The sequence below is a fragment of the Carassius gibelio genome, chromosome A11 (assembly GCF_023724105.1).
Source record: "Carassius gibelio isolate Cgi1373 ecotype wild population from Czech Republic chromosome A11, carGib1.2-hapl.c, whole genome shotgun sequence".
Classification (NCBI taxonomy): Eukaryota; Metazoa; Chordata; class Actinopteri; order Cypriniformes; family Cyprinidae; genus Carassius; species Carassius gibelio.
In genome coordinates, this window is record NC_068381.1 from 7,793,163 (window position 1) to 7,820,029 (window position 26,867).

Genomic DNA, 26,867 nt, shown 5'->3' on the forward strand with positions numbered 1-26,867 from the left:
AAAGACTAGGGATGCACGATCAAAATTTCTCTGGGCCGATTCGGATACCGATTTTTTACAAGCAAACTGGCCAATTCCGATTACCATTTATCTTTTAAGCAACAAACAAGAAAGAAGGAAAGTGTGCATAAACAAGATGTTTATTTGGTATTTAACAGGCCAAACCGGCTTTTGGCTATTGAAAACAATATCTATAACCATCTGAAATTAACGGCAGTAACTGCACAGTAAGTAGCCTACATTCAAACACAGATGGTACAGACATCAGCATTTAGCTTTTGTTTTTGAATTGGGTTGAAACTACATAGAACTGGCCTTAAATGAAAAAAAATTAACTGTAACCATGTGAAATTAAAAGGCAATAACTGCATAGTTCTATAATCCAAACATCACAATCAACACACATTCAGTAAGAGGTTTCTTAATCAGCATTCAGTATTTTAGTTTTTACATTTGGTTTTAAAATTTAAAAAAGGTCTTTACCAGTGAGACTAAATAAAAGTATGCTATATAAATACATTATTCCTAAATGTTAAAATCAAATAATGTTGGTATGAATAAAACAAAGATGAAGTGTTTCATTCATCCAATTAAAAAAATAATAATAATTAGGGGTAACGATTCATATCTATATTTTTTACTTGAGCCAATGAAAAATAAATAACTATTGTCTCAAGTTAAAAAGAAATATATAGATGTGAATCATTACCCTAAAAATTGGATGAATTAAACACTTTTTTTATCAGTGTGCTACAGCAGGTGATTTTTAAATCAAATTAAGTCAATGTAATTTTAAGGTAAAATTAAAATAATCATCCTATACAGAAATGACGTTTACTTCTGGCTTTTCAAACGTGTATGAAAGTTCTACATTGAAAAAAAAGAAAAAGGGTTTAGTCTGTTTCGTTTCTCATCCAACACGCGAGACGTTAAGCTGAACATCCTTCACAGGTCGCGGACAGATACAGTAGCTCGCGTAACTTCAGTGAGCGCAGGGAAAGGCTCTTATCCTGCGCACAGATTTCGAAATACTTCCACACAAATGACATGATAGCTAATGATTACAATGCAGTCTGTGCACGCGGGCGCACTTCCGAAAAAAGACCAAAAAAAAAACAAACAAAAAAAACACAAAAACCAGCCAGTTCCGATTTATGGCCGGTCAACCGGTGCATCACTATTAAAGACCATACAAAAGGTTTTATGAAATTGAACATTACTCTGTCAGACGTGATAGAGATATCAAAATCAGGCAAAAGTAATAGGACTGAGCAAAGAGAGGTTACGTCAGTTCTGTTTGGGTAACATATCACCACCACCAGTACACATCCATCTGCATGTGCATGTCTGCTTATCCGTCTGTCTTCATTTGTATCCATCTCTGCCTCAGTCTGTGTGCAGATCTCTGGCCTTCCTCCAATCTCCAGGTTTGTGTCCGAAGGGCGATGCGGTCTGTCATGAGGAAGAGGTGAATTGACTGGGCTGACAGCTGGTCTCCACGGATACAGCTAGGGTCGGGATAAAGAGCCACAGGCAAGTTCAGAGCTGTATAGCAATCAGCGCATCAGGGAGAGACAGACAGGGCCAAGAGGTTAGGAACGAGGGAGAAAGACACTACCCCGAAACCATATCACACTTTTTTCAGGCCTCATCCCCAAACAGCATCAGTGACATCAGGATGATAATTTTGCAGTGGTGGTGGCATCTGGATGTAATATTAATTTCAGTATGAGCCGCATAACAGGAGCACTGTCGACTAGCCCAACTTGAAGGCCTCACCAAAGAACATCACAAGCATCAGTGTCCCACTACAATCACTACAAAAAACTCACCAGGTTTAGGTTCAACTGCACCACTCCGGCTCTGCTTCTACAGCACACACTGTTGCCAAAGAATCAAGAAGCAATCTGTGTGTGTGTGTGTGTGTGTGTGTGTGTGTGTGTGTGTGAGAACGGTTTTCATCATGCCAGTCATGAACGCTCATGCAGTAGCTGCTAGAGTCTATGCTCTCTCACTGTTCAATACAGACACTCCTACTGCGGTGGCTTAGAGTGTTCTCAGACACTGAGCACTGTCATCTCTACAGAATATCACCGTCTAGATCTACAGGGGACATTTTTGCATTCTAATATTAATGGACTTTCTGTCCTACAGAGAAGCCTAAAATAATTTAATCTGTTCTTGCAATACTCTGCTTCCTGCTTCTTGGAATAAACTATATTCTGCTCTCCAATAAGGGTTTTTCACAATAACTTAAAGTCAATCACCTTCCCTTTTTTGCTCATATTAATTTCAAAACATTGCTTTTTATGCTACACAGCAAAACAAGCATGATGGCAAGTGTGCAAAGTACACATCACCAACATTAAGTACTGAAATGGGTTCAAATAGCCCACTGAAATAAATTATTTGGGGTTTGCAAGATAAGCAAATTCCAAAATGCAAGAAAGGATCCAATTTAAAACACAAAACAGTTTTAATTTTACTATGTGAAACATCTGGATACATTCAGAGATGGTGGTACACGTGATTATTACCCTAAATGATTTCAATTTCAATTATTTAAATAAAAACATGCTACTCAGCAAAATCAAATGTAATTCTACAGTAAAAACCTGTTAATTTGTTAACTGGAATTCACCTTAAATAGAGTAAAAATGTAAGTAGTTTACTAAATGGTAAATTCTTATTGTAAAATACTGTCAAATATGTGTTTCTGGAAGAAAAACTATGAATAACCACACAAGTTACAGTGGAGAGAGAAAAAAACAAGAAAAAAAAAATACAAGCATAATGACATTTATAAAGGTATCTTTGTGACATAAAATATTCTTATATTTTACATAAATAGTTATGTTTCTTCATTTTTTTTCTGTAATGTTCTTTGGGTGTTTTGTTAGTTTTTTTATATTTTACTAAAGGTGCACTAAGCAATATTTGAACCACAGCGTCGTGACCGGCCTAGTCCCAAAACACATTTGCTGCCAATCAGCAGTAAGAGGTGTGTCTAAAGGGAGAAAAGAGTGCTCAGTGAGTGCACAGGACAGATATTAGCAGATCAACTAACTTCTAGACAGCGAGAGAGCAAAGATGGCAAATAAAAATAAAAAGAGGAATATTTTGGAAGAACAATACATTAAAAAGACAGGTTACGTTCTGGCAAGAGGTAGAATCCCCAAAAATATTGGAGCAGCTTTCCAGCGGTGGAGACAACTCGAGGAGCAGGGAGGACTGGAACTGGACACCGAGGTTGCTTTGTTTTTTCTTGGAAGGAGAGTTATGTTTATTTTGCTTTTTCACTGGCTTTTGCTTAGACATGCTGCATCCAGCAGGCATAGCAGATTCCACCACGGTCATTGCTAGGGTTGTGTACACACGTGTGAGGCAGAGTTAACTAAATATTTTTATTTTTATTCACATTTATTTTAAAAGTTTATATTTAAAAAAAAAAAAATCACTATCTTGCAATATCAGAAACACAAAGAATATTTTACATTGACATTCTTGCAACTACCACAGCCAATTTAGTTTACCCTAAAAAGGGGATTTTTTTACAGTGTAAATGGTTTAAATGGTTTTTAAATTACTTTCTCTGTCAAAATGACATACCTGTAAAATCAACATATACTTTGTAGAATGCAAGGAAAAGCATACAGCCTACATGTCAGGCTGTAGTTGGAAGAGACAACATCCTGCTGGCCTTAACGTCTTAGTTTCAAGTGAGCTTTATCACACCAGGTAATAAGTGCAGTCACCAAGGGGAACAAGTTAGCGTGACTTGCTAAGAAAAATCTAGGTGTAGTATGTTTGAGACCTGAGCAACAGAAGCAGAATAAGAAAATTACCTTTCATTACAAATTAACAGAAAAAAAAGTAACAAGGGGGAAAAAAGTAACATGGGAAAAGCATGAGGAAAATTGGATATAATTGCTCCAGTCATGATAGTTAGACCTACTTCCCTGGCATTGTTGTTTCCTGCATTTGAAAAGTCACATCCTTTTCATTTAGGTCAGTCAAAAGATTAACTGCAACATTAAGGCAGCAAAACATGTGGCGATAAGGAAAGCATCACTGGCAGCTTCTGTAATTGCTTCTTCCACATTGTTCTATTCAGTGAGCCCAATGCTGCCATTTGGACTTTCAGTGAGGCAATGCAGCCTCCAATTCAGCCCCTCACACCATACAACTACATAGTTTCTGACTTTTGTCCTTGTTCCTTTTACTAATGTTACTAATTTTAGAGGCACTTACTGTATGTGACGATATCTTGCAAACAGCAGAAGTCATCCTGTGACATTTAGACAGGATTCCAACTAAATCTTCCAAATCTCAATCAACAAGTGCTGCAGTACCACAGCAGTACTGTCTACCCATCACTGTGGGAACATGTCACATTAAGCTGCTCAGACTCCTCTAGTCCAAATGAAGGGAGGAAGAGAGCAAGCAGGGGCTGTCAGAACAGCATGAGAATTAAAGCTCCCTGTAAAATCCGTAGTTGTTTTGGCTCTGGCAACTACAAAAGCTGAATTTATTTACACTTGTTTGAACTTATACTCCGTCTTCCCGGCACAACTTTCCTTCTCAAATGAATTCTTCCAAGTCCACAACAGATAAATCAATCTGGCTTCATAATTGGCAGTAATAAAAACAGTTTGGTTGACCCTCACCACATTATGATCCCTTGTTGGTTTATTTTGAGGTAGTCCAGAATATCACCCAATAAATTAAGAGTGTCTGCTCTAGCAACTGCACCTACTCTGCTACATTGAACAGTCTATGACTCAACCAGAGCAGCTTGCATAAGCTGCATTATTAAAAGAAAAAAAATAAAAATAAATAAATAATAATAATAATAATAATAATAATAATTCTGTAGCATTTAAGATTTTGAGCTTGGCATCCACTTACACATGGCACACTAAAAATGCAATGATTAATTTCTCCCTCCAGGACTGCTAAGCAATCAATCAATAAGACAAATTAATCCAGTTTGAGGAACAGAATGTGACACAAACTTTAAGATGTAAGTCACATTTATGGCAGCCGAAAGAAACAAATAAGAAAACTCCTAAGGTTCTTGATGGTACCATAAAGATCCTTAAACATCCACTGAACCTTTCCTTTTGAACACAAGTGTCTTAATGGTGGAAAAAATATATATAAAATTGTTAATGTTCTTCACACTAAGAACTGCTCACTGAAAGGTTCTTTTGGGAACTCAAGAATGCTTTTTTTCTATTGCACTTCAAGAAAAAAAAAACTTTTGGAAATTTTTAAGAGTGAACATAAAGGGTTGAAATGCTATTTTTCATTCCGAGTTTCATGCAGGTTTCTTTCATGAACTGCTCTATTCTACAGTATGTACTCTATTCTACATATTCTATCACTTACCCAGCAATGTTAAAGGGGGGGGGGGGGGGGGGTGAAATGCTCGTTTTCACTCAATATCCTGTTAATCTTGAGTACCTATAGAGTAGTACTGCATCCTTCATAACTCAAAAAAGTCTTTAGTTTTATTATATTCATAAGAGAAAGATAGTCTGTACCGATTTTTCCCAGAAAAACAAGACCGACTGGAGGCGTGATGTGTGGGCGGAGCTAAAGAATCACGAGCGCCAGTAGGCTTTTGTGTTGAGAGCATGTGGAAGCTGTGACATTACCGTGAGGGAAAACCCATCATCCAAATCAAACCATGGCTTACAGTCAGATTCAGCCGTTTATTTATGATCCAGAATCAGATCCAGAGGCTGAAACTGAACGAAAGCAGCAGCAGCAATGACTCGCTCCGAGCGGGGCTCGAACCCGGGTCTCTGGCATGGGAGGGGACGCACTAACAAGGAGGCAGAGATATTTGAAGCAGTTTTACTCACCGCATGCGGTTCCAACACACGATCGTGACCCTTTTTCGTTGGGATTGCATCATCCTTATGAAATAAACGATACGCAAATCCGTCGTCAAACTGGGCCTTGTTTGTAAAACAAGCATCTTCGAAATGCAGGGAACAAACACAAACACTTGCACAACTCCGTTGATGCTCTGTAAAAATAAACTCCAACCACTGGTCCCTTAATGCTGTTTTTTCTTTGGTAATCTGTGCAGGGTTGTCTTGCCCTGGCAACCAAAAACACACTACTTTTGTGACATTTCGCGACGCTCTCGCTCTGATCAGCGAATTTCTGTGCTCAGCCTCTCAGTGCTCTGCTATACGGGAGCGCGCGCTCTTCCGCTCTTAGGACCCATATCAGGAAATTCCGCTCCATCTAACGTCACACAGAGCCATACTCGAAAAAAACTTTCCGAAACTTGTGACAAACCGGAAGGAGTATTTTTGGAACAGAAAAACTCCTTCAAACGTACAACTTAATTTTTTAAACTTTGTCCATGTTTAGCATGGGAATCCAACTCTTTAACAGTGTAAAAAACTCAGTATGCATGAAATAGCATTTCACCCCCCCCCCCCCCCCCCCCTTTAACTAGTCACTTCCTAAACTGTCCTATTAAACTTTATATTAATAACATCTAAGAGGTCTACAAAGGCCTCCAGCTGTGTCACCATTTGTCAGAGCATTGAAAAAGCAAAGAGATACTGTTTCTAAACACCAACCATCAAACAACTTAAAAGAGAAAGTAATAATAAACAAGCATTGTTTACTTTCCATCTGTTAATAAAGCACCCAAAGTCATGTGTAATTGTTTCTGTTTAACTATAGGGTAATTATGGAGTATACACAAGAAAAAAAATGGTAAAGTCATTGGTGTATTTAAAATTATAACCTGCACATTCTTTCTTTCCCATCACCTCAGCTTTTAATCAGGTACATGCAGCTCATCTTAAAAAAACTAAATAAAACATTTAATTAAAGATGGTGTGATTGTGACACCTACTGGTTAATGCAGATACTTCATTTTACAAAATATTTTTTCCTACATACCTAGATTATGAAGTCAAAACAAATTACTAGCTTAATTATAAAGTTTTTTAAAAATTCCAAACGTATAATACCTACCAAGTAACTGGAGAGAAGATAAAGGAATAGTAATTTTGTAAAAGAAAAAGAACTTAAAACGCACCCTGAAAAATATTTAAACAAGTAAAAGGACTAATTAAGTCTTAATCTCATTCAAGATGGTTCTGATCAATAAATGCTATGCAGAATTATTTTATTGCATTACCTTCTTTACACAGCATAAATAATGCCCTCACCATGGTTTTAGAGGGTGACAAACCAAACTGATGCTCTTACAAACAGCACTTTGGCTAGAACTCTAAAGATGAAGCTGTTTAATAAAACACTTGTATGAACTGTGACTGGCCTACTACAAAGAATTGAGCAGTAGACAAAAAGATGCTCTCATGACTAGGAAGCAATTGTGAACTTAAAAGGAGCAAATGTTTGATTTGAGGTCTATCTAGCATGATAATATACGTTTATGAAGTACATGCGGTAGAAATTAAATTTCCATTCTTTACAATGGTCATTTGTGTCAATGGTCACTATAAAACTGCAGTACAGTGGGTTAAATTACACTAATTAAATAAAAGGATCAGAAATCACAGGAGGAGGACAGTACAGTCTCATCTGAGAATGCAAAACACATGAAGAGATGACAGGAGCAGACCAAGTGCAGCCTGCTGCCTGCAGTGCAGACCAACTGAGTTTCAAGACAATCCACTATTGAAGTTAAAAGTCGGCTTGCAAATCACCTGTAGTCTGCACTGTTCATTACAAGTTCAGCTGTAACAACTCACAATGGAGAGAACTAAAGAACGGCCTCTAAAGAGTCACTGCATTCCACACATTTGGCCAGTAGACATCATTCTGTTAAAAGAAGTACACTTATGCATTTCACTCTCTGACTCGAGAGACGATGCGTTGATGTAAACATCTCAGAACTGCCAAAACCTCACATCTGAAAAGAATAAAACAAAGCCCTTATTTTCTAGCTGTTTATTTGGAAAGCACCTATGTTTTATCTGCTTCAACAGTCTAATTTTTTAAAAGACAGTATCTGAAAAAAAAAAATGTGACAGCTAAATTTTGCAAACATGCATTAATTACATACATTTAGAGACACACAAGAAGTAGGTCTAATTTACAATATGTTCTAACAAACATTTTTCTAAAAGCCAGTCAGTTTATTAAGAAAAACATGTTGTCTTTGTAGATTTTAAACTACACTTTTTACATTTTATATAAAACATATACCCTTTATAAACATAGTGAGATACAATGAATGCAATAGGTTTTAAAATTTAATTTCTAAGCTGTCTATTCATCAAGTTTTCTAAAATATTTTTAAAAGCCAACCCCAAAACCTTAACGGATATATAGCTTCCTTGATAATTTAAGGTCCTTGGCATTAAAGGCTTTAAAACCCCTTAATTGGTGGGTTTTTGTTTAATGTGAGCCAAAATCACCACAATGAAAAGAACCAAAGACTTAAACTACTTCAGTCTGTGTGCATTGAATTTATTTAATACACAAGTTTCACAATTTGAGTTGAATTACTGAAATAAATTAACTTTTCCACGACATTCCAATTCATTGAAATGCACCTGTATACAGTGATTTTACAGAAGTCAAAGCCCAACATCTGATAATGACACAGTGTAACTCATCACGGTGGGTGGGCCTACAGGAACAACCCTGTTACTGCACCAGCACTAAAGCAAAACTAGATTATTGTTTTATCCTTGAGCTTACTGACCCAGGCAAGAAAATATACATATTGTGAGAACATAAAAGCAGGACATTTCACCAAGACTTATGAGATTAATAACTATACATAAAGGCCCACTCCCTTCAAGTTAAGTTACTCAATAACTAACATTAGTGATTCAGTAGAGGAGGCCTGACAGCAGGGTGGGGACATGTAACCATTTATGAACAATAACCGTATATGACAACAGACACATTATGTGATTATTAAAAAAAAAAGTGTAACTTACAAATTTAGGTTTCTTTTCTCCGTCCTCGATGCCTGAATTGCCCTGAGATAACACTCCGACTCCAAATCCCTTCTTTCGATGCATTTTATTCTCCCTCCTTTGATTTGAGCTTTCATATCGCGGATGGCGGTAGGGATCCATGTCCAGGTGAAGATATAAAACTATTTCCACAAAGTTTCCGTGTTTAACGCAGATTTAAGGTCTAGTGTTAAAGTTGACCGTTGAAAGACACGCGCCCGGATTAGGTTGACGTTCACGAGCGAACACGCACGAGACGTGCTGGTTGAGAGTTGACAGTAAATTAGCTGTTGTCAAACTAAAGCGGTAATCCAGTTGCCATTTCTTTAGATCTCACTAACACCCCTTTTCAAACCACTAGACTGACGCAAAAGTTTAAAATGCACTCCGGTTCGAAGAAATAGACAATTTCCTAATTTTATAGGTTGTCCAGGTTAGTAAAAGAGCAGAGCTGATATGTTATGTTATCACGAATGTCCAATAATCTGACTCAAACTCCCGCCTCGGAAACAGCCAATGAAATGCGTTGGATTCTTCTTCTTCTTCTTCTTCGTTGGATTTTTACGGCAGTTGGCACCCATAGTGTTGCATTACTGCCATCTATTGTCTCACTCTAGTTTACTAAATTTTTATTTGAACTCGTCTTTCCGGTCCAGTTCTCCTTATAAAATTAAACAAATATCTCCGTCCTTGGTCATTATTTCCATATGTTATGCGTTGGATTGAGCAACACGTGATGTTTTAGCTTCCGCCTTTGGTCACATGGTTAACGTCCTTTTTTTTAACAACATTATATAGACAAACAAAAATCAGTTACAATGTACAAAAGTACAAGAAAAGAAAACAAATTCAATTGTTTTTAAAGCCTTCTAGTTACACAAGTTGAAGAAGCTGCAGTTCAAGCAAGCAAAACATAAAAAAGTGGTTTTCTGGCCTGAAAATTTAAATTTATGTATATAAAATTGTGTTAATAAAGTTTTAAAGATTAAGTAAATTTTTTTCCAGTAAATGCTCTTTTTTTTCAATTAACAACTCCAAACAAAAAATTTTCCCAAAGAAAAGAAAAATCCTTATCAATGTTCTCAGTCACAAATAGGGAAAAGTCTTTCCACAATAATTCTGAGTAATGGAAGCCAGAATAAATGCACAATTGTCTCTGGGTGCTGTTTGTAAAAAGTACAATTTGTATCAATATCTTTTTTTGAATTTCTTTAAGAAGGTATTGACAGCATATGCATGAAAACTTCTCGTATCTTATTAGTAATTAAGTATCTATTTGGAATCAGCCAAATTTTCCTCCAGGCAATATCAAAAACAAAGGCATTCTAATAAACTCACATTTTCCTTGAGAAATAATAAACGTATTGATCTATAAGAAGAAGTGGATGAAAAGCAATATTTCCCCCTCACCACTGTAGGGTCTAAAGAAGGTAAAATAGAGGGGTAGGGGATATAGTCTAATAACTCCAGATGGTATGGCATCGAATGCAATAGCAAATTCTTTAGGGGTAATGGGAATGTTAAAATGATTAAGAAATTCCTTATAGTTTAATAAAAGGCCGTTTGCATTAAATAATTCTTACAAGCAAAATATCTTCCTCAAATCAGCGGTGTAAGAAAAAGTGATTTGTTTTTATATAGCAAATCTCTGTTATTCCATATAAAGTATTTATGAGGAGAAAAGTTATGTTTGTATAGAAGAGACCAGGTGAGAAGAACCTGCTAATGGAATTTAGATCATTTAGCTGGTATTTTTTCAAGATTATAATTACAAAGCAATAAAAAATTTAATTCACCAAATTTGGAGAAAATATATTGTAGAATAAAGTTCCAGAATGACTCACTAGTTTGTGTTTTCCCTCCAATTGTTCCATGTTAATCGTCTTATTCAGCACCTGTGTTGTCCCAATCATCCTGCCTTTATAAACTGTGTCCTTTCAGTTCAGTGTTGTAGGGTCTACATGTTATGTATGTGTGGTTTCCTCCTGGTCTCCGTGTTGTATTAATAAAGACTCTTTCGATTCTTCTTGGTTCCGTGTTCCTTCCAGCACAGAAGTGTAACAGTTGCACTCTTTTATGGAAAGTAGTTCACATTTAGACAAATGTAAAAAAAAAAAAAAAAAAGACCAGAGGCTTTAGAAAATCTTTCAACAGTGCTGACTGCAATAGGGACCCAAGAAGCATCTCTTAAAAAAAATAAAAAAGAGCAGTGTCATCTGCTAATTGGCTGAACTCTATTTCTCTTTCTGCAATTAAAATCCCTTTCAAGGTACTTTTATTAATATAGTGTGAGAAAATCTGGGTGGCAAGGAGGAAAATATAGGATGAGATGAGGCATCCTCGCCTGATGCCCCTCTGAAGATTGAATCTGGGTGACATACCAAAACTAAATTTCAATGAGAAATTAGCATAACGTGTCCTGATGGAATTATACAAAAAAATCACCAAAACCAAATTTTCGAAAGCAACGGAAAAATAAAAGCGTGTTCCACACTGTCAAATGCCTTGTAGAAGTCGTAACCCCTGCAGAGCATTCAGTTCCGTGGGAAAACCAAAGGTCATTACTCCACTGTGATCTCCAGAATTTTGCAGCAAACCCACCAAATGCTGCAGTTAAATACACTGCTGGATCTTTAATGTTGTGGGCTCACTGGACATCTTATTCATACATGTCATTGCTGTCCTAGTTCCCTGACCTGAACCCTATAGAAAAAGAGTGGGGTGAACTGAAGAGAAGAAGCACCAACATGGAGGATCTGGAGAGAACTCTGTATGAAGGAATGGTCTCTGATCTCTAGTCAGGTGTTTCTCCAAACTCAACAGACATTACAGGAGAAAACTCAGACCTGTTATCTCAAAGAAAAAAAAAGGGGGGAAAGCCATTATACTAATTGGATGCCAATGTAAACTAGAGAAAAACATTTATTTCATAATGAGATTCTCCATTGTTTTACTTCAATGATTAGAATTTTGTGAATTTTTTGAATGAAAGACCAAAAGGATACATTTGTAATATGTAACATGCAGTCTATTGCATTCATCCCCAAATAAAATATCCCTTTAGGTCAAGATACCGAAAAAAAAAACCAGCACAGCGATCCCATGAATAGCACATTTATTCACCATTCCGCAGATAGCTTCCTATCTCTGTACAAGCAATATAGATTCTGTTAGCATATACTCTTTCTATAGTACAATAATCATTTAAACAAAATATACACAATTTAAAATATAAACTTATTCCAAAGTACAACATATACTGTTTTTTTTTTATTATTATATATATTTTTTTATTTCACAACATAGCATTTCATTGAGGCAGTCCACACAATTTACTTTCTAAAGTGGGTGAAGAGCACAGGCAACAGTAAGCGGGCTCAATCAGCACAAACCAAAATGAAGACATAGAAGAGGATTTCTTGAGGATGACCTACAGTACAGCTGGGCTAGATAAAGCTCTTTGGATCATGCACTATCAGGCCTTTCTCGATGCATTGACCGTGATTGTCAGTTTTTGAAGTTCATTGCTTTGTTACAGTAATGGATGTTCCTCTTAAGTAACACCTTGTTATTGTATGTTTGTATGGCACATTTAAAACAGTCCAAATCATGTGAACTTGAATGTGTCCATTGTGCAAAACAAGTTTTTTCCTCCACACCGAACCCAAGTGCATAATGTAGTGATCAAATAAAAGTGTATAAGCACACTGTCATTCAAACACACTCACACTCGCACCATAAAACATGCATGTCAACATTTCTGCTTCTCTCTCTCTCGCTTTCACTTACTCAAATGGAAGTTAGTTTCTGCCACATATACATATATATATATATATATATATATATATATGTATATGTATATATATATATGTATATATATATATATATATATATATATATGTATTTATATATGTGTATATATATATATATATATATATATATATATATGTATTTATATATGTGTATATATATATATATATATATGTGTGTGTATATATATATATATATATATATATATATATATAAAGTAATTGCATCTTTTTATCTCAAGTATCACACGATTCTGACTTCTTCCTCATAATTCTGAGTTTACGTCTTGCAATTTATTTTCTTCCATGTAATAAAAAAATAAATAGACTTTCTTAGAATTGCAATTTTATTTAAAAACAAAAAAAGCTAATTGCAACTCACAAATTAAACCTTTTTCTTGCAGTTGCAAGTTTATTTCACAATTTTGACTTACCTTCTTAATATCTAAAAGTGCTTTTTTTTGTTTGTTTACAAAATCCTGAGTTTATATCTTGCATTTGTTTTTGTTGTTTTTCTATCATGAAATAAATATAATAAAGTTAACATCTTGCAATTCCCTCGGAATTGTGAGGTTATATCTATCTATATTTATAAAACTATTTATTTAAACTGAAAATATGAATTGTGAGACACCGAATCAGAATTACGAGAAAAAATGCCAGAATTGTGAGATAAAAAGGTCGAAATTACCTTTTTTATTATTTTATTATTCCAAGGCAGAAATAGGCTTTCGTATTCTCATGCACACACAGCCCAGCAGAATCATTCTACACCTGTGATATAATCTGCATATTAAAACTGGGTGACCGAGACTGTTTGGACAATGGGCTTCCAGAGGAGAACGGACTCCCGGGGGAGAGGAGATCCTGGCTCCGCGTTGTTCGCCCTAGACGTTCCTCTTGTAAGCTGACGGCTGATAGATAGTGTGCCCTGTCTGCATTTAGGCTTCCAAACGATAGGCTATCTGTAGGTCCCGATGAGCCGTTTAGGCCGGTACAGTCAAGAGACTTGCTAGAAGACGTGCTGCTGGTTTTAGGCGGCACACCAGCAAAGGGAGGGATGTAATGTGGATCCAGATAGCGTCTGGGAGCACTGGGGCTGGGGCTGCTTCCTGTGGTTTGAAGGCTGATGGCAGGGGGAGGGGACTGGTGCCGTTGCTGAAGGCTCCGGAGGGCGGCTCTGGTGTCAGCTGACGTGCTTTCCCTCTGTCTGGCTCCCGGGTCTCGGGAAGGTCGAATGCCCATTATGACCCAGTCACGTTTCACACTGCTGGGCTGGCTGCTGCTGGAAGCCCCAGAGGAAAACCCTTCATCTGGGTCAAAAGAGTCCTCTCCACAGCTCATGCCGTCAGCATCTGAAACACAGCGAGGGAAAAATGAGGCAGAGAAAACAGAAAGCTGGATTAACTAGATTTGCATGTCCTAGAGGAAATACCAGCGCTTGCAAGGCAGCAAAAGAATAGTGTTAGGTGAGTTTACAAGTAAGCGCAGGCTTTTAGATGTGTCTCGGTGAAATGCTGCATCACAGCTGCTTGGACACTCTTGTGTTGATTCTCCTGCACAGCCGACAGAACACAACATCACACCGTCTGTGAAGTGTAAAGCTGCGGTTACACTAGACTTCATTCACTCCCTTCACTTTTATTCATACACATGCGAACGTGAGAGAAACTCAAGCTCAGGGGGAAAATTCTGTTAGTGAACTCCAATGAGATGATTTAAGATTGTAAATACACTAGGGTTTAAAAGTTGTATTTATTTTTCAATACATTAATTCAGTAAGCATGCATTAAATTAAGTTGGTCACGGTAAAGACTTTTCAAATAAATGCTGTTATTTTGAAAAATATAATTCTATTCATTAAAGAATCTTTTTAAAAAATGATCATGGTTTCCACAGAAAGCAGTACAACAGTTTTCAGCAATGATAATAAGAAGAAATATTTCTTGAACAATTTCTGATTTCTGAATTATCATGTGACCCTGAAGGCCAAAGTAATGGATGTTGAAAATCCATCTTTGCATTACAGAAAAAAATCTGATTTTAAAGTTTTTTTCTATTTCATAAAATATTTCATTTTTCTTTTAACACTTTTTCTTTCTTAAACTATAAACTACGTTTCACAATATTACTGCCTTTTTCTGTATTTTTGATATAATACATGCATAATTGGTGAACATGAGAGTATTCTTTCAAAAACATAAAAAATTCTTACAGACTACAAACTTTTGCACAGTACTGTAGATGTAAAAAATGCTGTGTTCAAGCCCACCTCAGAAATTCCCGCTTCTATTCAGAAATTGTAAATTTGGTTGGAAATAAAATGGTTGTGCTGGACAAATATAATTTTCCCTCTCTTTTTCACTTCCCAACAAAGACAGGAAGCTTTCTAACACTAATGCAACCCAACGAAAAGCAAAGGATGCATCTTAAGCGTGTAACTGATGCACATATTCATCGAGCCGTATTTTATGTCAATCTTTATCCACTATTTCTCATTAATATTACACAAGATCCAATTTGATCCAATTATTTTAATCGAAAACAATAATAAAGCTTTAATCTGCTATTTACTGTTAGTAACTGGTAATTATGACATGATGGTGATATTCATGTGTACTCAATTTGAAAATACTGTACGATCATTCCAACATGACTTGAAGACACCGAAACAAGACCAATCACAATTCAGTATGCAAATAGAAATATTTGAATAAATGTGTACATTAAATGTTTTGAGCTAAATAAACTGCAGAAATTTGTAAAGAAGGGAAAAGAAGAGGAACATCAGCCTATCTTGCCTTGCAAGCACTGTAAGACAAATCGGAACACAAATAAAAGGGTTAAACACAAATGATCATAATACAACACTAAGGTTTGTGGAGACACTGGTAACAGACAGAAGGATGTTTCCATGCAGTGGGGTCAGTTTCATCTGTAGGCCAATCAGCACTTTATGGCCAAGAAGGGCAGGGCTTGTGCCTGGACTGTCTAATGGTGAGATGTTCCTGAGCCCTGCCTACCCCCTTGCAAGGTTAGGTGAATGGTGCACTTTATCCGCCCACGTGCCACAGGATTGTCCGCTCTCTCCAGTGGGGTGTTTCGGCTGGGGCTGATGGAGGCGTAGAATTCGGCAGTGGTTGAGAAATCAAAACAATCTGAGGTGAAGACAGTGAGTGTACTGAAAACGATGCTGACAGAGGGAACATTTCACACACACAAATGGCCTCCTTTTCCTGATGCTTGAATGGATGCAATGGAGGGACTGATGAGGATGTTAGTGTTCTCATTATGGTTTCAATAATCATGAAGGGAACAAACAAAACATAAAATGGATATGAAATGTGACCATGTTTTGGTCACACTTCAGTTTGGAATCAATTCTTACTATTAACTAGTAACTATGAATTTTGCCTCAATAGGTGTGGTGTAGGGTTAAGGGATCTATGCTTATGCAGAATAATCTATTCATACATGTTTTTAGTACTATTAAACAGCCAATGTGCATCCTAATAAGCATCTAGTTAATAGAGAGAATTTGTCCTTAAACTAAAGTGTTACCAAGGTTTTGGTCTAACTGTGTGTGTGTGTGTGTGTGTGTGTGCATATTTAGCATACCCTCTTGTTTCCAGCGGAGGCGGCGAATGGAGGCGGTAGTGACAGCTGCCTGTGAGACACATCTCCCAGCAGGTGTTACTTCCACCTCCAGAAGGTTATGCGAGCCCTCCGGAGGACGGGACGGAAGTGAGCGACTAATTGCATTTGCCACCTGAGGATCAGAGGTCAACGAAATGACGTGAAATAACACATTTCCGTAAGGAATTGTAATTTAAATGTAGTTAATGAAAGACTTGTTGAAACATGGAGAACATGGAGAACATATTGATATTTTTGTTTGTTTGTTTGTTTTCATTTAAACGTTCAAAAAACAATGTTTTTTGAAAAATGTAAAGGAAAGAAATACTAAAGAAGAAACATTAAAGATCAGCAATGAAATAAGAAAATATCAACTTTACAATGACTGTTGAAAATTCACAGGAATACATTACAGTTTAAAATAGAATAAAATAATACTGTATGTGCTAGTGTACTAGTAAAGTTGGAAGTTGCAATATGAACACAGCAAAAACCATAACTCCAACTTTACTAGTACAATTCATTTGAGTCCGAAAATCTGAGACCACCAGTGAAAATGATTCCATTTTGCATTATTTTTTAGCAAAAACATCACATCTGTCTGTCTGTACAAAGTAGTCCACGTTCAAATTTGGCTTGCTTGATTTGAAACTGATCTTTACGAATTTGATTGGTGATTTCTTAATTTTATGTCATAGTATTTCTTTGCTTTAAATGTTTTTTTTTAGTGTCTCAGGCTTTCGGACCCCACTGTATTTTCCCCAAGTGTACTGTAACAAATGACTTTTACCAGTAACGGCTGTGCATGGAGGTCTAACTGTGCTCGGTAGAGGATGTCATCCAAAGCTTCCCTCCCCAATTCCCACTGCCCATTATAACTGTTGATGGGAGAGAGCATCATCATTAGCACACCACTCAAACCGTTAATTGAAAGTTAACAGGAACTAAATATATAATACATTTCCTTCTCTTACTAATGTAAAAAGACAATAGCTTTTGAATGCTCTCAGAAATACACTAGCCTTTAAAAGTTTGGGGTCTATAAGACTTTTTTTTTTTATGTTTTTGAAACAAGTCTCTTATGCTTACCAAAGTTCTATTTGTTCAGTGAAAAAAACAGTAATATTGTGAAATATCAACACATGTGTTTTCTCTTTGAACATATTTTAAAAAGTAATGTATTCCAGTGATGGTAAAGTGTCACATGATCCTTCAGAAATCATTTTTAAAATGCTGATTTGGTGCTTAAGAAACATCTCTTATTCTTATCGTTTTTAAGGTTAAAATCAGAAGTGCTGCAAGGTCTAAAACAAATTTCCGGAAAATGTGATATCTTTTTCTCAGGATTCTTTGAGGAGTAGAAAGTTTAAATCATTTACTTGAAATATAAATAAATATAATTGTAACATTATAAATGTGTTTATTGTCACTTATGATCAATATAATGCATCCTTGCTGAATAGTACATATATTTAATTTTTTTACCGACCCCAAGCTTTAAAACAGTCGTGCATGACATATTTAACACATTTTCTGACAAAAAAGAAACAAGTTTCTTCACAAACTTGTGGAGTTAGCTTTTTTTATACGTCATATTTCTAAGAAACAATCAAAGCTATTAATCTTTTTGCTTTAGTAAGAGTAAGAAATGTTAGGAAAAGTAATAGCACCTCTCCTCGAATTACACTCTAAATGTTATTATTTAGGTGTTCATCTTTAGCATTTACAAGTCCCCTATTATTCGAGATAGACAGTATCATAGAAGGTCAGTTATTAAGCTTACATGGCGTGGTAAACAGCAGTCAGCATCTGCACCATGAACTCTGGCTCCAATCGGACCCGGTTATACGGCTCCTTCCATGACTTTTGCTGCTGGCGCGGGTAACCGCTCACACACAGCCTGCATAAACAAGAAGAGATGACATGTTTATTAGGTCTTTATGCTAACGCTGGGACCCACCACAGAAATCCATTGCTCTCCGTCTCTAAATCAATACTCCTTTTAATCAATTTAATCATTCTATCTCTGCCTGTACCAGCAAGAAATTTCTAAGAGAGAGCGAGACAGGCTGAGACAACTCATGCACCTCCCTTACCGTGTGCTCATTCTGCAAACCGATTGGTGGGAGGACGCAGGCATCAAGACCACGGCTGAGTTGTAGCAGAGCATTAGAAAAGACAGCACCTCAAACCTGCAGGAGACACACACATGCTGCTGTTACACGGCCCCCCTCTGACAACGGCACATCAGACCGCAGTACACTACGAGTCAGCGACTGTCGCTGTGTATCTAGCTGCTGGAACGGGTAATAACAAATCACACTACATCTACACAGATTTTGCTGTCATGAGGCTCCAGCAGCGGTTTAATGAAATAAAAATGCTGAGACATCATTACAACCCATTTCGACCTATAGGAAAAAAGTAACCGCTGAGTCACGGCAATAAAACGGTCCAGAGTGCCATTAATCAAATGCCCAGAAATATTCCACACATCCAACCTACTTCCTCCACAAGAAGGAATGAGTACAAAACCTCCGTCTGACCAGAGATAAATAAATAAAAGACCTGTTCTGTGAGGTAAATGTCTCTCTCTGAGATAGCAGACCGCTGTAGACCACCCGGATGAGGTCGTGCTGGTTCAGGGCTCCCTCAGTTAACGCCATGGAGCCCAGGCTGGATGGCTGCGTGAAACGTAAAAGCATTCTGCTTTAGTTATTCATTCATGTAATGTTCAAAAAGAAATGTTACTATATATTTAATGTTACTAAATGTTCATGTCAGTAAAATAACCTCTGCTTTTACAGCCTTATTAAGTTCAATAGAAACCACTTTAAATTAGATTACTTGAGGAATGTGCATTAATTTTATTGGCAAAGCATGTAAACAGGTGTCAGATGGAGTTTATCCTGCTGAAAAAAATCTTCTTATGTTATCTTTAACCTGTCTACTTATATTTTCTTTTTCTCTATATTTTATTACTATATTATTATTATTTTACTTTATTGTCTATTCTCAGTATAATTAATGCTTTATTACCTTAAATGATAAGTTTGGCTGGACTATGTCTGTACTGGAAGCTCCTGACATCAAGGTCGAATTCCTTGTGTGAAGCTCTTTCTTTCTGGTTTCTTTTCCTGGTCTTCTGTCTAGTCTTAGAGGGGTTCTGGGTAGTTTGTAGATGATCAAGGCTGGGAGACAATCTAAAACCAGCTAAGATTTGCTCTTATATTATATTTCGGGTCTGGCTGATCCATTTAGATTTTTGAGTAGTTGGAAATACAAGTTAACCGGTGATGTTTTTCTTGAATTTTTTTGACTTTTTCTGATGAACGCGCATGCAAATTGTGAAATTTGATTATGATTATTGATTATTATTATTGATGATATTGACTATTTTGATTATGATGATTAGAGTAAATTTGGCCTGCATATCTTCTGCTTACAGGACAAAAAAATTATAATTATGTCAGTTTCTCATCAACCCTCTGAGAGTATTTACAATTATGCATTTGGCAGATGCTTTTTTATCAGAAGCAACTTACACTGCATTGAATAATAATCCATCAACTTTATAAGTTTATGCATGTTCAGTTAGCTGAAAACTGAACCAATGAACTTGCTCTGCTATTTGAGCTTCAGGAAAGAAAATTAAGTGCTTTTCCATACTTCCTTTGTTTATAAATGTATTAATTTTTTTTTTTCTACATAACATTATTTTTTCTTCATTATTCTGAATCCACTTTGGGTCACTTTAAACCTAACCATAACAACAGTTTTAACCTAATACAACCTCCTTTTTGTAGGTTGGTGAATTATTCTCTATTTTCCTCGTACCATGTGAAATGAAACCAGATCTGGGTTTTTTTGCGTAATAACAGGAGATATCACCTTCACTTATCTGACACTGACACCTCATGTATCTTTGACACCTAATAAAGGTCAGATTAAAAAGTTTTGTTTTTTTACTTCACCTCTTACCTCATGGTATATTGAAGGCTTGGAGAGAGACGGTATTGTGAAAGACAGCAGCTTTCCATTTCCTTTACTGTCCACAATTTCCTGTAACACAACATATAGCTCATGTCAAGTTTAGCTATTGGATTTCAGGAAACTGGAGGTAATGCACAATCACGAGTCTCTCACCAGGTTATAGATCCCCAGCAGCAGGGCTTCCACGCAGCCATTGCGGTAGCGCTCTCTGCTGGCTGCCTGACGCAAGTACACCAAGATGAGTTCAGGCAGGAACTGCAGAGTAAACCGACGCAAGCCCTCTTCTGAGCTCCGGTACAGCTCAAACAACTGATGACACACCGGAGCCAGCAGCTAGAGAGGAAGACAAGGATATAAAGTAAAAGAGACAGAATGGGACACGAGGACTGAGAGGAACATTCCTTTACAACATGAAAAAATATAATAAAAAAAAACACCAGCATGAGGAAACAGCATATTTAAGACAAACTCTAAAAATGTAACTGTAAATTACAATATGATATGAAATAATAAGAAATAATCTTAAAATATATTCAAATGTATCTCCTACTTGCAAATATTGCTTTTTAAGGAAAAATGCTTTAATTATTATTATTATTTTTTAATTTAACAAATACATTTTTAACAACTTAAAAAAGCTGACATAACTAATAATATCGGGATTATTTTGTATTATTTACTATTACAGTATTTATTAACTTTTTGAATTTGCTTGCACTTTAACATGTTCCATTTTTTATTTTTGTTTCAGATTCAGTTTCAGTCATTTTGTTATATGCTTGTTATTTATTCTAAACATTTCCATTTAGCTTAATTTTATTCTAGTTTGTTTCCAATGCAACACTTCAAATTTTCTATGGTTTTCTATTTTTTTATCTTATTTTTGTAGTTTATTTAATTTCAGCTTTATTTCAATTAATGAAAACGATTAGCAACAGTTTTAGTTAATGACAACAACAATAACAAGTCCTAGCTCACATCATGCCACTAAAAATCACCTCTGAATGTGCATATCACTACATGTGTCTTCAGAATGAACCGTTACCTAACAAAAGACCCTTCTCGCAAAAAAATACCCCTAACATTCTTAGATTAAGCATGAATTATGACTCTGCCCTGAAGCATTTCAAAACCCTTCCTCATACCTCACTGATGGGCTGCTCCTGAATAACAGCGTAGAGCGCGGGTACCAGAGCTTTCTTCAGATGCAGGCTGCCAGAATAGCTGCGGATTTGATCGTCAGGTAATGTCTAAAGAGGAGAAACGGTGCTTGGCATGACTAAGCAGTCTCAACCTGAATCCACCTGGAATTGAATTAACTTAGAGGCTGAAAATATTCCTCCATTATGTTCTGAGATTACAAAACCAAATGTGGTTAATGGGACGCTGCGCTCAGATCACTTGGGAAGGGAGGACTAAATTTGAGTGAGCTATATAACGTCATATTGAATCTTGCAAGGATGTCAAAGCTCTCACCTTGAACTCTGAGAGCCATTCCTCCACCACGCCACGCTCTGAGCAGAGCATGGTCCTCCTGAGAGAAGACAAAATACAGAAAAGGTGAAGGGCGTAAGAAAATATGTGCACAAGATATATAATAAATGAAGATTATTACCACTCTTGCACCAAAATCCTGGACCAAAATTAACTTTTTTTTTTAACACAATATTCCAATGCTGGAAAAAGCACATAGATCAGCATAAACCATCAAAGACCAGAAAACCATCTGGTTTAAGTGTGTTAGTTCAGCAAGCTTGAGCTTCTTCAAAGAATCCCTGGAAATATAAGATTTGGTTCGCTTAACATTTTTGAGTCACTACTCCACAAGATCCTTATTCTTTCAGTCGTGTTTCGATTTCATATTGTTTAAAATGTGCATACTGCCCAGGAATTTTATCTCAAGCCCTAAACTGTTTTTAGTGTTCATTTTGGCTCACCCGACTCAAACCCAGCTCAGAAGTGTAGATAAGGAGAGATGAGGCTCAGATTCTCCATGTCTCTAGATCTCTGGTCAAACAGCCTGCAGATAAAAAGACGACACACATCCAACTCAAAAAAACTCTGTTAAAGCTCACACACCTGGCCTGACACATATGCATCACGGTTTCTACGCTGACTCTTGGTTCTTGTTTCAAACCGAGGATTTAAGATAGCAAACACACACAGGTGTTGCCCCCATTCAGTCCTAACAGAAGACGTCTGTGTTCATGCAGAGCTCTTAAAATGGCAGTGTGCTGGTGAGGAGGAGAGTGCAGTGCTCTGATTAGACAGCAGCACTGGGCTCTGAATCTGGGGTGAACAGAACAGATGCTCTACACGCTAAACAAAATCTGACAACATCCCAGATACTGCTTGTGCTGTCGAGACATGACCTAAAATAGCCTAGAGGAAGCAGAGCTAACTGCACTTACAGCTAGTGTTATAGACTGTTTTTAATATCTATTTAAATGCATAGGTCACGTCTTTAAAAAACATCTGAGAGTTAGCTCATAAACATATCCAACTAGCTGATGGTTTTGGTCATTTATTTCAGGATTTTTAGCCTAAAACAAAAATGATTATACAATCACCACAGTTTTTAGGATTTCATATTAACTGCACATTAACTATTAATATATATTACTGACTATATTTACTTTTACAGACAGCTACAGGAATACTGCTAATATTATTAAACACAAGCTTTAATCTTTAACATTTAATACTTGTTTTCCTGTGTGTGTTTGTGTGTGTGTGTGTGTGTGTGTGTATGTATGTATATATATATATATATATGTATATATATATATATATATATATATATATATATATATATATATATATATATATATATATATATGCACAAAAGTTTGGGGTGTGCAAGAATTTGTAAAGCTTTTGAAAGAAGTCTCTTATGCTCACTAAGGCTGCATTTATTTAATCCAAAGACAACAACATTAATACAGTAAAACAGTACTAATGTGACATTTTTACCATTTCAAATAGCTGCTTTATTTTTGTCAATGTCGCTGCTGGAAGAAACACGGAGCCAAGGCTAACACAAAATGACACATGAACTGAGCTGGCAGACCGAAGACCGAACAGACTGGGGCTTTTAAACACAGGATGACGAGTAACTAAGAAGACACACCTGGAATCAAATGAACAGTTACCAGGAGACAGAAACTGTGTCACAGAGCAAAAACACACACAGACAGGTCCATAAACCCAAATATTTGATTTATTCCTATGACAAAAAAGCTAAATTTTCAGCAGCCATTCTCCAGTCCAGTCTTAAAGCAAAAATATTTAGTAACATCATAAATGTCTTTCCTGTGGTTAACGTGTCCTTGCTGAATTCAGTACCGTATTTTTCTGACTATAAGTCGCACCTGAGTATAAGTCACATCAGTCCAAAAATACGTCATGATGAGGAAAAAAACATAAGTCGCACTGGACTATAAGTCGCATTTATTTAGAACCAAGAGAAAACATTACCATCCGCGAGAGGGCGCTCTATGATTTCAGTGTAGACTACAGGAGCACTGGGCAGTATAGAGCGCCCTCTCGTGGCTGTAGACGGTAATGTTTACTCTTGGTTCATTTCTCTTAGTTCATTTCTCTTGGTTCATGTCAAATTAATTTTGATAAGTCGCACCTGACTATAAGTCGCAGAACCAGCCAAACTATGAAAAAAAGTGCGACTTATAGTCCGGAAAATACGGTAATTGTAATATTGAGTCAGGTTCCTCCTAAAATAAACACTTACAGCATAAATGCAGTGTAATTTTAAACATACTGTATATATTAAATAAAATTATTGTTATGCTTAAAACTAATAGACAAATAGATTATGTTTGTTTGTATTATTTATTAATTAAATATGCAGGAGATGGACTGGACAGTAAAAGAAAAATGTATCTCAAATCCATAAATAAACTTGTATTTTAAAATTTTAACCTAAAATCTTGATGCTGGAACCAAACTTCATCAACATTCAGTTTAGTCCCACCCAAGCCAAAAATGTAAGTTTATCCTCAGGCTCTGCAAATGACTAAAAAATGTCAAAAATGCAGCAGGCCTGCAACCGAACAGCAGTCTATCCTGTCCTCAAGAGATATTCCTTCTGTATCAAAGCCTTACCTCAAGACAGGGGCAATCTGACTGATCAAAACATTCCTCTGCTGCGTGAACACAACGTGGTTAGGACGCCTGCACTCCGACCTTTGCCAACGGGTAAGAAGCTTACAAGATTCAGTGCCAGATAATTAAGTGTATACAGTCCCCCCAAAGAGAGACGCACAGCGAGGCCTAAAATAGCCATTGTGAAAAGAGCTTAGTGCAAAGAGGCAGGAAGAGGGAAAATGAGAGGGGATTTCACTGAACGGAGATCAAAGTAGTAAGCATTCAACAAGCAGCTTACTATGATCAGCCTGTCGACCGCAGCGGGACACAATAGAAAGGTCATTGTTAAATAGGCTGTGCAACATACTCCAAGCACTCTTGTTTGAAACGCGCTCCAAACCGTCACAGACAACAAACAATTCACCTGCAGTGACGCTCAAAATCTCATCAGATACGTGCAGCTCATGCTGTTCCCATAGTGAGGACAAACACTGGAGTAAACATACGGACTCGTATTCAAACACACATTCCTAGATGCATGGATTCATACACACCAAAATGATTTTGCTTTGACATTGCGAGATACATCTCATCACTCTCAATCCTGTCAAATTAGCCAGATGGTGTCTAATCTCGCCCGGGCAAATCTCTGTGCTGCACAGAATACAAGTCCTTGGCAAGGGTCACAGTCCAGCTCCTCTGAGATAAAAACAACTCCCAGTCTAGGGAAAGGACCAAGCTGGTTTGATTAAAGAATTACTTCACTGGCGAATCAAGCCCCACTGATTGCTGCCATCCTTCCTGTTTCATTTGCCTGTGGTTTTTCAGTGAACACCAGCTTCCTGCTCTCCACACTGGTGCATCTGTGTTTGGGGGGGAGGGTGGGGGGGGGGCAGAGGGAGGGGTTGAGAATGCAAACTTCATACTGCTGGTTTAGAGGTGTGTCTTACTGGCATCAAATCACTTCACTTTGTGCATGAGATTTAAAATTGGTGGAATAGTGCAAATGAGTGTGTGACATAAAGGTATGCAGAGAATGGAGAACGTGTGTTGAAAAATGCTTTTAAAAAAATTAGACAAAGGTCAAATTATTGTGCTGAAAGGGTGCATTTTTCGTGTAAAGGCTCAAATCTATAAAAACAAATGATATGCAAAAAAAAATAACCCAAATAACGTAGTGTGCATCGTTGTTTTAAACCTCCGTTTTATTTTTTATTTATGTGTCAGCCAAATCACAAGACATTGGATGCTGCTAACTCACTTCATGAATGATTTTTCTTTTTGTCAATGCAAACACACATATACGCACCACATGAACACATACACAAACACACATAATAATAATAATAATAATAATAATACAAATAATAATCCTTTAAAATGAAAAGCATGATGACCTGTGACCAAATGGTGAAAAACATAACTTAACTATTAAAGGTTCAAAATACAGCACAGCTAATGAGAGTTAGTTTAAAATAAGTGTAGATGTTTAGCATGATATGTTTATCAATTTTTGCCATTAAGTTTTTAACGATCTAACAGTGTTACATGTGTTGACAGTAATAATATTTTTGCTAACAACAATAAAATTCTAAATAAATACCGAATACCAGTTATTAATCTATTAATGTTATAAAACAGCACATTACATAATAACAACCTAATCATTTTGCAGTAGCTTCCTGTTTAAGTCCTCCAGAAATAATCTATATCCAATCCATATGTACAATTATTCGCTCAGACCTAACGTTCATTATAATATTATATACTGAAATAAACATAAAAAAAACGGGAGTTTTATTTACAGTCATTTACGGTTGTATTTAGAAGAGAAATAAAGCATGCTCCTATTTTTGTGTCCCTGAAAGATAATTCAAGTCTGAACGTGTTGTGAAAATCATCCGTGCAATATATATGACAATGTTGTTAACTTTTTAGTGACCATAAATGTAATTTAATAAATATATTTCATAATTATTCGGCCAAAATTGAACCGAATCAGCGTCATGTTCCGCCGTACGTGGTTCAAATGTATTTAATCAGGCTCGTCTACGTTTATACACACAGATTGTAATGGACTGGTTCTGAATGACATACCAGTAGGATCTGGACTCCTCCGGATGCTGCGGATGATCGCTAGAGTCCTTGAGCAAAGCTGCAATGCGCCTTAAAGGACAGAGCCGACACAACGACCACCTCTGAGATCAGGCAGAACATTACTTGTAAAATCCCACCAGACCATTACGATATATAACAAGAAATCGATGAGTTAAAAAGGGCCTTGTGTTTGCCAGACCGAGAGGATCACTGGCGTGTTGACATCATCATGTATCTCCGCTCTGTAGCTCTTCCTGCC

General features: G+C 36.7%; 2 protein-coding genes across 6 annotated transcripts in view; both read right to left on the reverse strand.

Moving 5' to 3' along the window:
* Nucleotides 1-9,468, reverse strand: part of LOC128022195 (protein diaphanous homolog 3) — a 265,958-nt gene extending 256,490 nt beyond the window's left edge. For all 3 annotated transcript variants that reach the window (XM_052609505.1, XM_052609506.1, XM_052609503.1), the window contains exon 1: nt 8,952-9,468. In XM_052609505.1, coding sequence (XP_052465465.1) covers nt 8,952-9,092 — 141 coding nt within the window. In that variant the 5' untranslated portion in view covers nt 9,093-9,468. The remainder of the gene's footprint in view (nt 1-8,951) is intronic.
* A 3,986-nt stretch (nt 9,469-13,454) lies between these two features.
* Nucleotides 13,455-26,867, reverse strand: LOC128022196 (protein FAM126B). 3 transcript variants are annotated; one of them, XM_052609509.1, is made up of 13 exons: nt 26,609-26,867; nt 22,345-22,427; nt 21,884-21,941; nt 21,553-21,657; nt 20,561-20,740; nt 20,396-20,476; nt 18,983-19,098; nt 18,511-18,606; nt 18,198-18,314; nt 17,205-17,292; nt 16,397-16,547; nt 15,802-15,936; nt 13,455-14,133 (listed from the first exon to the last, which is right to left on the reverse strand). In XM_052609509.1, the coding sequence occupies exons 3-13, from the start codon at nt 21,932-21,934 to the stop codon at nt 13,547-13,549; spliced, it is 1,707 nt and encodes a 568-aa protein (XP_052465469.1). In that variant the 5' UTR covers nt 21,935-21,941; nt 22,345-22,427; nt 26,609-26,867; the 3' UTR covers nt 13,455-13,546. The 3 variants fall into 3 exon arrangements, with proteins under 3 accessions (XP_052465469.1, XP_052465468.1, XP_052465467.1); XM_052609508.1 differs by lacking the exon at nt 15,802-15,936 and adding an exon at nt 25,066-25,374; XM_052609507.1 differs by lacking the exon at nt 15,802-15,936.

Excerpts from the sequence above, each read along its gene's own strand:
- LOC128022196 (XM_052609509.1), bottom strand. The coding sequence starts at position 21,934 with ATGCTCTGCTCAGAGCGTGGCGTGGTGGAGGAATGGCTCTCAGAGTTC. Across the intron at positions 19,099-20,395 it reads AGCCTTCAATATACCATGAG|CCATCCAGCCTGGGCTCCAT; the intron begins GTAAGAGGTGAA and ends CGTTTCACGCAG. Across the intron at positions 17,293-18,197 it reads ACTGCTGTTTACCACGCCAT|TTATAATGGGCAGTGGGAAT; the intron begins GTAAGCTTAATA and ends TCCCATCAACAG.